We start from the raw sequence: 15,011 nt of genomic DNA, 5'->3' as shown, positions 1-15,011 counted from the left end.
GTAAAGGTAATCTGATCCTGCGTTGCGCAGTAGGTGATGTATAATGCGTGTATTGGCATTTGGTCCTACGAACTTCATACAGCCGGGTTTATTATTGTTGCTTTTTCCCCTCAACAAGCTTCTCTGAGATGAGTCCATCCAACAGAGGCAACAATACAGATATTCATCCTCTCTGGGCTATTATTAACATGAGAGGAAGTGCGTCTGTCTCACATATTGAGCGAACCACCCGTGGGTGCCTGACCCGGTAGCATGTGACAAAATCTGACGAAGATGGATATTGTGACTTACCAACTCGTACAATAGGTTTTTTTGATAATCAAGCCAAATTGGAAGTGACACAAGATAGCAGGCTAGGCTATTTCAGTACTCTTAACTCAATGCACTTTTAATCTGCCTAACTATATGGTATTAACTGCGACTAATAGGCCTACACAGGCTTATTGTTTTAAGTGGGATTTAGTTAATCAACTTTTAGCGTACCACACTTCAGCGACAGTGTAGTTACACAACAATAATGTCGTAGGAACATTATAAACCTCACATCAACAAGGACGGATGGGATACATCGACAACAACGTTCTACTTTACACAGTGCAACACATGTGCTATTAGTTGGGGGGTAGAAACAGATTTACATTCAACACCGCTTGCATCCTGAGGGGCCATGGAGAGAACAGATGATCTGTGGATGCAGTGAAGATTGCACAGTGCTTTAATGAGTTTACAATTGGCTGTAGTCACAGGCACATGGCTGACTAGGCTTAAAACAAGCACGGATTATGGAGACGCAGGGCTTTCGTCATCGAATGAGCGCCGAAGGAATGTATGGGAATATTTGGATTTCCCATGCTGTTGCTTGCTGTTTGCTTTTCGAATAAACATTATATTTTGAGGGTTAACATAAAACTATATTATATATAGTCTATATATAAAACAATGATCAAGCAAGATGATGATAAATTGTAGCCTGTCCAATAAGGGACAATGGGTTCTTTAAAAACCCATAAAGAAAACACACACACACACACACACACACACACACACACACACACACACACACACACACACACACACACACACACACACACACACACACACACACACACACACACACACACACCCATAGTGATTACAGAGGCCTGCGAAATTAGCAACAAGCCTGTAAAATCTTACCAAGGTTAATGTGTATGCTGTACTTATAATTAGCATTCTACCCGTGTGGTTAAACCACAGACCAAGAGTTCCGGCAAAAAGGCTGTTTACTCTCTCTCTCTATGGGGCGCTAAGTGTCTCTGTACGGATTAGGCTGTGTGCAGTTTAACTTCAACCTGGGAACGAGAGCCAGGGATTTCTAAGCGAGAAGCATTTCATGTGGCTCTAATCCAATCTTCCTTACCTGCTTATGCTCCCTGTCCCCAGGTTCCTTTTTTTAAACGTCTTGCCGAAACCATAACAAAACGTAAACGAGAATAAAATAGATTTAAACTGCTCAACGGCTGCCGAGTTCAACCGTTCAATCGCCTCTAAGGTTCAGCAGCCAGTGGCCACTGGGAATGAAAAACAAAATCCTGGGAATACATTTTTTGCATTCAAATTTTCTGAAGTAAAAAAAAATAAGGTACAGAAGCTTCTCAAGCCCATATGAAAGGGACCGCAGCTTCGTCTGTCATTATGTAACCAATTCCCCCCCCCCCCTCAAGCCGGCCCCCTCCATCTACTGATGAGTCCATGATGTGGAAAGTTGTATTGACCACAGGATGCTTAAAGCATAGCGGGCATCACCAGTGAAACGGAGACTTGTTGCACGCGACACATGAACTAAAAATGATAGAAAGGGGATGAGTCTAATATCTATTCATGGTCAATTTGTGAATGCTTTCTTAAGCAAGCAGTCCTGCACAAATTCGATTGCCTCATAAATGATCTGTTGACTCACCAGGAGTCAACAGATACATCCAAGCGGTTGTTTGCAATCGTCCTTAACTCCCAGTATCAGGGAGCTTTCAACTTGATACTGTTAACAGCTGGTATATCGTTTCAACGAGTGCCCGACATTTGTTGATGTGCGGTCATCATCTGGTTGTCCGCTGGAGGTCTGGAAAGTGCCCTATTTGCGTTCCAACTGCCCTTTTCGGTGAAGGAGGGTGGCAGGGACTGTGCACTCCACAAACGACCGTACCATATGTTTAGAAAAATGTCATGTTACATAAGGCCAACCCAGAGACCACATCTGTCACGGTGGGAGCTGTGGTGCTCTCAGTTCACACACAGCGGCGAAGAGCAACGGCAGAACGTTTGAAATAGGACATCTTGTGTGTGCATCTATATTGTAATTGAATTTGTTCTCAAGAATCACAGGATGAGTCAGTGGCTAAATGGCACACACACACACACACACGCACACACACACACACACACACACACACACACACACACACACACACACACACACACACACACACACACACACACACACACACACACACACACACACACACACACACACACACACACACCAACATCTAGCCTCGCTGGATGACTCCCTCCTCTGACGTACGTCAGAGATGAATAATGTTTATGTAGGCCTCTACGGTGACCGTAAGAGCACATAATGTGTTTTTGTTAAGGAGGGGGACTTTGGTTTTTAGGTAATATCATTAGATGGCCGTCGTGTGTTAGGCCATGCATTACGTCATTCTTGAATTACATTACAATGAATACGTCCCGGTGGCAGAATTTTTTAATTGAGTACGTGCTGGATGCCTACTATAATCTTTAGTGTAATGGGCATTGGTCTGGTATGTGTGTGTGTGTGTGTGTGATTCCAGCTTGTGAATGTTCTCCTGATTCAAAGCAGAGAAGTCCAATGTGTTTAAAATGATTAGCAACCCAAACCCAATTATCGCTTTGGACTGCTGAAAGTCAGACAAACATCAGACATCCATTTCCATCGTCCATCAGCATAATAACACAACCAAATCATAAGGATATTAACCAGGGTTTGCATCTACAGAACATGAATTTAAACATGGTATTTCTCTTCTCTCCTTGTGAAGGAGCCCATGCTGAACATGGAGACATTGAGCAAACCAGAGCTGCTGACTCTCTTCAGCATCCTGGAGGGAGAGCTGGAGGCCCGAGACCTGGTGATCGATGCCCTCAAGGTAAATACAGCCACACTGGATGTGTTTATGTATTCACCATACATCTATTATCATAGTAGACCCATCCAGGGGAACAAAGTCATAGAGACATCAGACCAAATAAGACCTTAATTTGTACAGAGTTGTTGGGTTTGGAATGGATGTTAATGCATGTTACTGTTACTGTTGCTCCACCATGTTTGGTGGAGCGTCGTAGTCAGTAGATATGTGCTTTTCTTCATACTGGATTGCTCTGCAGAGAAGAATGTTTAAAAATTGTTTTTTTTATATGATTATTTTGATAAATCAAATTGTTATCGTTTTTTCCCCAGTACTCCCTTAGTCCGATAGCATCTTGGAGGATTGGCAGGAGCGAGGATGGGCAATAATTCAAAAACTTTCTAATAACACGGATAAATTAGATAGAAGGAAAAGTAATTATTAAAATGTCATTCTTGGAAACGTGCAATATTCGGTTTGGAATATTTTGAATATTTGAATAGCCTGTCCTAACGTTGGATATACTTTAACGTAGCACACCTCAGTTGCCTTCTTCGAAACAACATTTGTTGGCTATTGCTTCTCACACACACACACACACGCACGCACACACACACACACACACACACACACACACACACACACACACACACACACACATTCAACAATTAACTTAATCATCATGCTGATATAATGGCAATAGTTCACAGCGATTCGGAAGGCTGGGAATTTTTGGAACTTGGCCTACATCATCCTTTCTTATGAAAATTGAGCCGTTTAACAAGAAAATAGCTGGTGCCAGTAAGTTACCAGAGCTGAGGGAGAGGCGGGGGTGGCTGGGAGGAGAGAAATGGAGCAACCACCCTCTGTGTAAAATAGCCCCTGCTTCTGCTGCCTGGATGTTTGTGTATTGTGTCTAGAGTCTAGACCGCATTCCTGCATCTCTCTGGAGGGGCATCTGGCCATCTAAGGCAAGAGGAGCTGGGAGTCTTCTGACTCAATAATGTGAGCAAGGGGGAGCAGGAAAATAAACGCCGGCCTTAACTGGAGCTGCAGGGGCGTTTTGGCTGCTCCGCTGCTTTCATCGCTCCCCTGGCCTGCCCTGCACCCCTGGGGAGGGGTGTTGGAAATCAATGGCACAGTGTTCACCTGCCTTCTGATCAGGGCGCCAGTCTGGAACTTGTTGTTGTTGTTGTTGTTGTCGGCAGTGGCTTGTTAGTATTTTAATCGCGAGCCCTAGTCTGGAAAGGGGGGAAAACAGGGTTGTTCACAGGAGCTGGGTGTCAATGAACATCGGAGTGGGAAAGCTTTATCATTTTAACTCCACGCATATTGTGAAGGATATAAACGGCTTAGCTTGGCTCTTGTTCAAGACAGTAATCCCTTTCAGTGATTTTATACGTTTCCTTCTCCGGTGAACACTGGAAAGACTGTGGCGTTGCAAGGGCCCATGTATGGAATGTTAAGCACAGCCACAAATCGCCTTAGTCAAGTGTTTATTTGTAGTTTTCCTTTTTTTGATTTCAACCAACTCTCCCTCTTAAAGGGATTAATGATCCTTTCCTAAGTTCTTCTCTTGAAATACACAAACATTGAAAAACGATCTTTTAAGAATAAAAGTCTTTAGAATCTAATAGTACTCATTATTTTATTTAGATTGTGTGAAGTCTATGGCGTCCACGTTTTAAGGTTTCGTGAGCTGCTCTGTGTCATATAAAGGCAGTGGGTTGTCGCTGGCTTCTTTTATAATGTCTTCATATTAAAGCTGTGAGGCTATCAGTGGTATTCAAACCATCCACTGCATTTTTCCGCTAGTGATTCACGAGCACAGCTGCTCACTTCTCTGTGGCTGTGGCTTTTCACAGAAAGGAAGCCAGTCTCTGGCGAAGCACACACTCACGCAGTCATCAAGCCTACTGGCCTTCATTTGGAGAGGACTTCACAGGCTACTACTTTTTTAGTTCAAAGGGGACCGGGCAGGAAATATTTAAATGAACCCTTAAGCGGATCAGGTTTTTTTTTCAGATTGTCAGGGTGTGGGCGTAGGGCAGAATAGGCCAAATTAAGGCATCCTTAAAAAATGTGTCATGCTGTATTTTTCTTCTAGCTACCCAGCAACATATTAAAATTGGGTTGAGTTTATCACCATAGATAGTGCTATGCTTTCCCAGTCCATCAGTCCATTCATAAATAAGGCAGGTGTTTAAGGCATTCAAATGAACGATAAGGAGTATTTCTTTTGCCCACAGGAATAGTTTTTCTGTCGTTTATAATTAGGCTATAATAATTGCTACTCGGGTCTTATTACAGATGCAGGGACTCACTATTTTGTTCCATGCAGTATCAATGTCACATTGAAATGTCGAGAGCATTTATCCTAGTCTTAATAATAAATGACTTTGCATAGAGAGCGCTTATTAAAGCCAATGTGTCTCTAAATTGTTCCATGAAATCCAGTTTTGATTGGTTTGTGTGGTATGCATTACTCTACCCGGTACTTTTCCCATATTTTTAAACAATGCCACAGAGGGGACAGAGCAATTACAACACAGGGTGGGGATTTGGTCTATCAGTCATAATCCCTCTGGCTTCTGTTGATGATGCCTGGGCTGAAGGCACTATAGCGTCTGCCTTTAAAAAGATCTATACAAGTCCCCCTCAATCAATGTGGTGCACTGTAACTTAAAAAGAACAGAACATGAAGGACACAACCTCTGTCTCTTGATCACCACATGGACATTTACACGCACACACACACACACACGCACACAAACACACACACACACACACACACACACACACACACACACACACACACACACACACACACACACACACACACACACACACACACACAGACACACACACAGGATGAGCTTGGGTGAACTTTAACACTCATCGGTAGACGCACAAGGAATGCGTTTCCTGTCATCTCCTCTCCCTCGCCCCGTCTTCTGAGCGGTGCTGGAGGAGGAGGAGTAGGACGAGGATGAAGAGGCAGGACAAACAAGACTGCCTTTGTGTGTCGCGCACGAACAAGTCTGTATGTGTAGCGAAAGGCCTGCGTGGGGGCGTGGGTGGTGGTGGTTAGGGGAAAGCGGGTGAGAAAGACGGGCTGTTGGGACACAGCGTGTGTGCTTGTATGTGTCGGTGTGCGTGCAACAGGGTTCCTGTTCACCGGACAAAAAAAGGGAATAAAAAGTCAAGGGTGGTTTTTTGGATGAATATGAACCCTCTGCTTCCCCTGTCACCTGAGCACCAAACTTCTATTTGCCATCATAACATTGTTTTTTTTGTTCTCCTCTTGGTTACAATATGGTAATGCTTTTATTGTTGTTTTGGCAACTCAAATTAAGTGGCCTATTTCAGGACTATTTACTAGCCCAGTTGATTTATCTGAATCCTGCACTGCATTTTCTACTCACGTCCTTTGTTCTGAACGGCCATGAAACTGACATGGCAGCCATGCGTATTATGATATGCACTGAGGTGAGGGTGCGTGCTAGTCATCATTCTGCTTGTTAATGTCATTCCTTTAAACTAAAGTCATCCTGTCTAAGCTCCTTCCGTGTGTGAACCGTGCTCGAATTATATCAAATCACAGGTACGGCACTCTAGAAATCACACTTGATAAACATGTGCTAATGCTTTCAGGTAATGACTGAAGCCCACATTCTCGTGGTGTTGTTGTGTTATCTCAGTAAGCCATGTGACCGTCTCCATGAGTAGCATGGGAAGAAGGGCCTGCTATCAGTTTGAGATGTTCGTGCCAAACGTTGTCAAGGGAAATAACCCAGGCCATTGTTAAAAAAAAACATATGATCATGATGAAGCAGATCCAGTTTCCCCTCTGAATGAGCTGGGTGTAATATAACAGTTTGAGAATGTACAGAATGGACGCTCTCCGGGAGTGGAGCCCAGATAAAGAGAAGGGAACATGGGCTGCATTCCTCCCCGTGCTTCCAGACTCTCTCCTTCTCTGTCTCCGTCTCCGTCTCTCTAGGATCTCCTCGTTATCAGTCATCAGGAGCTCTGCCGCCGGCGTCCCTCACACGAACCTATCCTCTCTAATCTCTTGATCCTCTCTCTCTCTCTCCTGTTGAAAACCTCCACCTCCACCTCAGCCCCCCACCACCAGCCCCCAGCCCCCAGCCCCCAGCCCCCAGCCCCCAGCCCCCAGCTCCTCTGTAGCCCTGCCACACTGCACACAGCACAGGCTTTGTGGTGGCCGGCCCCCTTAGGCCTGCTGCTGCTACTGCTGCTGCTCCGTGTGGAGGGGCATGGCACTGCTCTCCCTCCCACTGCTATGGTGCAACAAACAGGGTCTGTAAGGGGAATGACTCCTGACAGAGCCAGACACAGACTTCAGATCAGTCTGGTGTTCCTCATTGTTTGCATTTTTCCTCTACCCTTCTTTCTATTTTCTTCTCTTCTTTCTTTAACGGAACCATCTTAGTAATGTCTCTTCCCAGCCTGTAAATATCTTACTCTGGAGTGTAGCAGTCAATGTGAATCTGATAAGCTTCAACACCATCTATGTAAAAAAAAAACAAGATGGTACTATAGATAATATCCTTGGTCCGTAATGATGTTGAAGCGTTTTCCGGGCTTTTCTCTCCCCTCCCACTCCAGGCCCAGCGCAGGGAGCTCTATGTCCGGGAGCGCTACGGGAAGTACAGCCTCAGCGATCCCTTCCTGGCCCTGCAGAGGGACAGCGAGGCCGTGGGCGACCAGAAGAGGCACCTCATGGGCCACTCCACCTCCAACCCCCTGGTGGTCCTCAAACTGGTGGTCAACCACTGCAGGAAGATGCAGGACAAGATGTTGGCTCAGCTGGCCGCGGCCGAGAGCAGGCACAGAAGGGTGAGTCTGTGTTTGTGTGTGTGCGTGTGTATGTGTGTGTGTGTGAGTGTTTGTTCCGCTGGTTTTTAGGCTGAGGTGCCCAGTGAAGGTATTTTTCCATTCAATGGGCTATATTTTATAAGGGCCCACCCATGCAGATGAAGCGGGGTATTGAAAAATAAATACATCTTAGATCTGGTTCACACTGGTTTAGCATGCGTTGCGCGTATGTCAAATCAAGGAGCATAGTTAAATGAACAGTGTGCCATCGAGCGATATTGAGCTCATGAGCATAAACCACAATGTGCATAGCATGCATGCAATACCATGTAACTTTGCCTGCGTACCACGCAACATTGCAAAAGGAGGAATTCAAGCAAACATCAAAGCGGTTTTTGTTAGTGAAGACGATTGGATGGAATCTATGCTTGTTGGACTAAATTGTCACCAGCATCCTTGTTTACCGAAATTGCATCGCTTCAAACAAACCAAAATTGCCTTTAAGAACCCATGAAAAAGAGTCTCGGGGAGGTCTTACCATTCATGCCCCTGTGTGTCCCCCTTGTGGTATGATCAGGTCATTGCAGACCTGGAAGAGGAGAAAAGGAGGCACGCTGAGGACACGGCCGAAGGAGATGACGTCACCTATATCCTGGAGAAGGAGAGGGAGCGCTTACAGCAACAGGTGCTCCATTTAGAAAAATGTGATCGATGGATCACCTTGGAAACAAATCGCCCATGAAAGAGCAACAAGGCATAATTGATTCAGCCACACAGCCATCTGCCGCATCACTCTTTAGACTAGGTTGACTGAACGTCACCCTAATGGATGTAAAATACAATTTTTTTTATTTTTCACTCCTCTCCTATATTCACACACACACACACACACACACACACACACACACACACACACACACACACACACACACGCACACGTATGCATATTGCTTGCCAAATGACGTATCGTGGGCTCTATAATAGCTCTACCGTGATGCCGTGTCACAGAAACTGAACCCCACTCAACCCCTGTACAGAGAGAGACCGACTGGCTACACTCCCCTGCTGTTTGTGTGCAGCTGGAGTTCGAGCGGAGCCAGGCGCGGCGGTCGGAGAAGGACCAGCGGCGGCTGGCCGAGCAGCTGGACGAGGAGCGGGCCCAGAGCAAGCAGGTGACCTCGGCCCTGGCCAAGGAGTGCAAGTGGGCCGGAGCCCGGGCCCTCGAGGAGGGCCACCGCCTGGCCGAGGCCGGCCGCAAGCTGGAGAAGGTAAGCAGCGTCGTGTGTTAAGGCCTCCATCATGCCCGGTGGGGACACCTCATTCACATGGAAAACGCCCGCTCGTCTAGACTTTGGTCGTTAGGGCGGGCAAGATAAGATGGAGCTTTGTTATTGCCAGACGGGGAATTTTGGAACTCCCGGCCAGAAAGATTTGTGGTCAAAGCACAACGTCAAGATGCCAAGTTGTCAAGAGCAACTCATTAATGATGTTTATGTCATTTAATGAGATCGATATAAAACTCATTATCCGTTCAGATGAAAACATCTACTGATTGAATAATAAGTACGTAAATAGTCTGTTCTTTATCGAGTGTGGATGTCAGTGTGGCGTCTTGCTGCGTGATAAACCCGTTTTGTCACGACCAGGCAAGGATCAGAATAGTGTGTCTTGATACCGTTGACGCTGATGTTAAGCTAACATCTATAAACCGGACACTAAAGTGGGATTTTAATGTTGTGGGAGGAGATACATTGATGTATAATGCACGTTATCAAGTGATGCACAAATGAGGCGTTGGGTTCTGAACCCACCTCGTGTTGGAGGTCCAAAACCCAACCCGCTGGGTCGGCTTGGTGCGGGGGCTATGATACGACATGTGACCACTCTGATAAACACACTCGACTGAACACTGCAGCCCCGCCTGCGCCACACCTCCCTGACCACATGTCTTAGGTCATTCATTATCATACGTTTCAAGACCTGTTTTTAAGGTGGTATATCTCACTACCGCTGTGCATCTCGCGTACAACATGAAACATGTTATTATGATCGCCGTATTCAAATGCCTTGAACCCTCTGGCCCCAGGAGAAGGAGGTGTCACAGGCCCTGCAGCAGGAGCTGGAGGCGGAGAGGGGGAGAGCGCTGAGGATGGAGGCCAGGGTGGAGGAGCAGCTGGCCGAGTTCGACACGGAGCGAGAGCAGCTCCGCTCGCGGCTGAAGAAGGAGGAAGCTCACTGTTGCCTTTTACAGCGAGAGGTACGAAGCCGCCGTTCACCATGCCATCGCTGCTGGTGTGTCCATTACGCAGTATCACATTACAGTGAGTGCTGCTGTGCGGATCATCCGCACGGCTGAGATCCGGTCGTAGGTACGGGGGCGCAAGCCCAATGCTGAATTTCCTGCACACTTTCCTGCTTCTTTCTATCGGCCTATCCGTTAATGTAGGCCAGCTAGTTGGTCTACTTTTGTATCACGTACCTTCATTTGTATGATTCCATTTACTGTGCATTTACGGTGCTGTGGACAGGCCTGTCTTGATTCCTATGGGTTCACAGTTTACGCTCGTTAATTGTATTAACGGTTATTAGAAACACCTGTAAAGCGGGGTTATTCATGTATGGTTGAAAGTCCAAGTGCTGATATGCTCTTTAACAGCACTTATGGAATGCCTCGTGTTCAATTACAATGAGTTGGTTGGAACTGTAAAGGTAAACAACAGCTTGAACCTGGGAAGGTTATTCCAGTCCATTTGTTTCGTGTTGTTGGTTGGAAAAGGATCTATTGTGTCAAGTTTTGGGAAGTCTCATCGTTAAACCTAATAGCTGTAATTAGGGGGGGGGGGGGGGGAGAAGGGGGGGGGGGAGGGGGGGGGGGAGGAGGAGGGGGGAGACGTGGGCGGGGGGGAGCAGCATATTTAACAAAGGAAAATGTACGACTGTTTGGCAGTGGAGACTTCGGCCCAATCCCATTTCTACCCCTTACCCCTTCCCCTTACCCCTTCAAAACAAGGAGGAGGGGTAAGGGGAAGGGGTAAGGGGTAGAAATGGGATTGGGCCTTTCTGTTTCCTCCAGCCTGACTCTGGTTTTCTCTCCTTTCAGCTGGAAGTACTGAGGAGGAGGACGGAGGGGACGGCTTTAGCAGGAGAACCGAGGGCGGAGTGCGTGGGATCCACGGAGAGAAAAGAGCAACGTGCTACGAGCGAACCTCTGGCAAACAGCCAAACAGAGCAAGCAGCAGCCGAGCGCTTTAAAGGAGAAGGAAAGCCAAACGTCCCCTCTTTCCTGCCAGAAGTCCACGGTCACCCCCCCGACCAGGAAGCAGACGGCGCGCCTCTCAGCCCTAGCGGCGTCGTTCCAGTCCTGTTGGAGGCCCAGAGCTCCGCGGCCTCCTCCTCCTGCGATCCCGAGAACAGCGGCTCCTCCCCTCCCCCCGCCCAGCGCCCCAGCCCCGGCAGCCCGGGCAGCTTCCAGTCCTCGTACCAGGCGGGCATCCACCAGCGCTTCCACGCCGCGCGCCATAAGTTCCAGGGCACCGTGGATCCCGACCTCCCTGCTTCTGCGTCTCCTGCGTCTCCGGTGCAGGCCGGCCAACCGGCGCCGCCGCCGCCCTCAGCGAAGGACCCCGCCCCCCCCGACCCCGAGTGTCTCTCCGGAGGCCACCCCGGTCAAGCAGCTGGCCCGCAGCACCGTCACCCAGGTGCTGTCCCGGTTCACCACCGCTCAGCAGGGGGCCGCGGCGAAGCCCACCGCGCCCAACAACTCGCCCTTTGGCACGGACTACCGCAACCTGTCGGCGCCTCTGTCGCCGGTCATCGGGAGGGCCCAGGGGGTCCGATCGCCGACCATTCCGAGGGCGGAGAGGGGCAACCCTCCGCCCATCCCTCCTAAGAAGCCGGGCCTGGCCCAGGCCCCAGCCTCGCCTTCCCTGGGGGCCAGGTCGGCGGCTCTTTACTCGGAAAGCCCCATCGCGGCGAGCTGCGGCCTCACCTCCAGCCAGGAGGGAGTGAAGGGGCTGGACAGAGTGGTGTCTTCTAACTGAACCGAGCGGAGCGGCTAGCTGAACCGGCTCACCCAAACGCAGCAGCTGCTGGCTCAACGGGCTTCTGAAAGTACAGCTGTTATAGCTAAATTAGATGACCAATCATTTCACGTCTCTTTGCTGTACCGCAGGATCACATGATGCCATGATGGAATTTGTGTCTTCTGCCTTGATGATCAAGGAAATAACTCAGATAAATCCATGTAATTATATTTATTTTATTTTTATAATCAAATGCACTATTACGAGTATGAGGGGTACTTTTCATATTATTTCCCATATATTCCAATATGCTGGTCACGCTATGTTTTTAAATGTATATTAAACACATTTCTGGCATTAAAGTGGCAATCTCAAAGATTTTCTTTTAAATAATGTCACTATATATCGCCGCTTCAGGAAAAAGGATGGTGACTGAGAAAAGCCCTTGCATTTGCAGTATATGAATGTTAGGAACTGGGTGCCGGTCACAACATCGTTGGGATCTACGGGAACAATTCCTGCTTATCACCAAGGGTTTGCCAAAGAGAATTAAACAAATCTTGAAGATTGCCACTTTATTAATTCATTTGAGGGGGTTACGATCATCAGTTGGCCTAGAAGTTGTTTTATTTTTTTGTTTAAATTACTATCCTAAGCAATATGAAAATGGACAATATCATCTAAAAACGAATGTATATTGACCAGATTAAATGTACACTTTTTTTTGTATATATAGATTAAACATTGAGTAGTCACATATCTGTACTTAATACATTTAGTTGAGTTCTTGTTATTATTACTCCAAATTAAAGCTTGATTCGTTGTTAAAAAAATGCCTACATTTCAAAGACCTGTATTTTATGATAAAATGCATTAAACTACGTGAAGTAACCACATTATTTTATAGTTCAAGTACAATTCAATGTTTATCATCTGTTATTTTCAAGTGAAAAAAAAAGATGAATAAAAACTCTGTGAAGCATGAATAATGGTTCACAGAGAGTGCTTTAGGGAAAGAGTACCAAGTGCAGAGATCACCTGAGAGTTATTCATGAAAACAAAAAGACCAAAAAATGAAAGAACACTGGTCGAGCACAATTCATGAATTGGGACTGGTGGTGAGTCTAATAAAGCATACGAGAAGACGTCAAGGGACCTGACAACAATGAACATGGGATTAGTGCAAGTGACATTTTACATGTAGAAAGAATTTCATAACATCACTGGCTAGTGAAAAGGTCAATTGGTTGAAACATAAGAGGACCAAGCCGCCAATTCATGCAAGCATTCCTAAACACATTGGAAGATTTGGTTTTAAATCAAAGCTTTTCCACATCTCCCCTCAACACCAAGATGTAGTGCATTGAATAATTCCGTTTGCAGGATCAACCAAAGTGCAGGACCTCTGCAGTTAACACCGACCAATCTACATCCTATGGAGTTAAACCCATGGACCTATTAAACCAGCAACCAACTGGTAACTACATGCCGCTCCAAAGGAAAGGCTCCATCATTTGTGTAATAGGCAATTAACTGCCAATACAAAAGTCCCAATAACCGTAACAAGAGAGCGGTCTGTTACAAAAAAAAAATCGTACTTGTATTTTGACCAGGGCTCTTGCAATGTATGTACAACAAGTGTCCTCTAGAGGTCAGTGTGTTATATAAATGCAGGTAGTCGGACATAAACAAATAATGTAGTCCTGTGTTTAAAATGTAGTAGCAAATCTTAAGGTATTTATTGTGCATGTGGCCTACTTGCAGACAGTTTCATTTTATCCCTTTTCAAAACAAAGGATTAATAAAGCTATTCTAATAACTATTTTCCATGTCACATGCCTCATCATAAATACAAGATTAGTAGTTTATGAATTACGATCTCAGTAAATGATTCATCACATGCACACACACACACACACACACACACACACACACGCGCACACACACCCACACGCACGCACGCACGCACGCACGCACACACGCACGCACGCACACACACACACACACACACACACACACACACACACACACACACACACACACACACACACACACACACACACACACACACACACACAGAGTTGCCAGGTGGTCTGTTTTGGAGGACAGCCAAGAGCACCTGACTGTTTTTAGAGCTCACTTTGACTGCTAGGAAGAGAAGTAGCCGTTTAGTGTTCACCTTCTCTGCTCTATTAACCTGATTAACATTCCACCCCACATTGGAAATAAAGGATCACAATTGAAGCAAAGTTGTAACCAAATCGGTCCAGGGCAAGTGACCAAATACCAGCTACTACCGATTAAAATGTAGTTCTTTCAACGCTATTTAGAGTCTCCTAATTGTTCTACATTGCATGAAATTAATTTAGCTGACGTTTTTTGTCACAAAGCATCGAAAAACTCTTCCCAATCACTTGTTTTAGGAAACTATCAAAACTATAATTTACATTTGTCAGAAAAGCTGAGCCTTCTAAGTCTATTTACACACAGCGTGAAGGGGTAAGTGGTCTGGTAAAGTGGGTTTGGGGATTAATCAAGAGTCATTCCAAGGTCGCCAAAGCCATGTTTAAGGTTGTGCAATGCAGAGATCATAATTTTGGTTCTGTAGAAGGGACAAAACCTGTCGCGATTTATGAATCGTAATAAGGTACCCATTCAACTAATAACAATTAAACTGCAGAAATGAACATGGTAAAAATTATCATGGTGTAAATTAAAATGGCAATTAACCTAAAATACTATTGTCACCCTCTCAAACCAACATCTGCTTTTCTTTATGATGAATAGAAAAGTTATTAAAAACAAAGTAACACACCAGATAGCTCACTAGACTCTTTGGGTGATCCAGTCTAACGTGCTTCACATATTACTTGGCGGTTGTCTTCTTGTGTCCTACTCTGACTGCACTGTCTCTCTCTCTCTCACCGACAAACATACATGCATACGCCTCATTGCACACGCAAATGTACACACACACAATGACATCATAAACTTCTTAACC

General features: G+C 46.0%; 1 protein-coding gene across 2 annotated transcripts in view; it reads left to right on the top strand.

The window, feature by feature from the left end:
- LOC115557562 (CTTNBP2 N-terminal-like protein) overlaps window positions 1–12,909 on the top strand; it is a 13,300-nt gene extending 391 nt beyond the window's left edge. The window contains exons 2-8 of one of the 2 annotated variants that reach the window (XM_030375459.1): window positions 3,060–3,167; window positions 7,779–8,009; window positions 8,566–8,673; window positions 9,068–9,256; window positions 10,075–10,245; window positions 11,089–11,565; window positions 11,603–12,909. In XM_030375459.1, coding sequence (XP_030231319.1) covers window positions 3,060–3,167; window positions 7,779–8,009; window positions 8,566–8,673; window positions 9,068–9,256; window positions 10,075–10,245; window positions 11,089–11,565; window positions 11,603–12,028 — 1,710 coding nt within the window. In that variant the 3' untranslated portion in view covers window positions 12,029–12,909. Of the gene's footprint in view, window positions 1–3,059; window positions 3,168–7,778; window positions 8,010–8,565; window positions 8,674–9,025; window positions 9,257–10,074; window positions 10,246–11,088 lie in introns of both variants that reach the window. The other variant, XM_030375458.1, reaches the window with a different exon arrangement.
- The last annotated feature ends 2,102 nt before the right edge of the window (window positions 12,910–15,011 follow it).

The sequence above is a fragment of the Gadus morhua genome, chromosome 13 (genome assembly GCF_902167405.1).
Source record: "Gadus morhua chromosome 13, gadMor3.0, whole genome shotgun sequence".
NCBI lineage: Eukaryota > Metazoa > Chordata > Actinopteri > Gadiformes > Gadidae > Gadus > Gadus morhua.
This window is presented reverse-complemented; position numbering and strand designations above follow the sequence as displayed.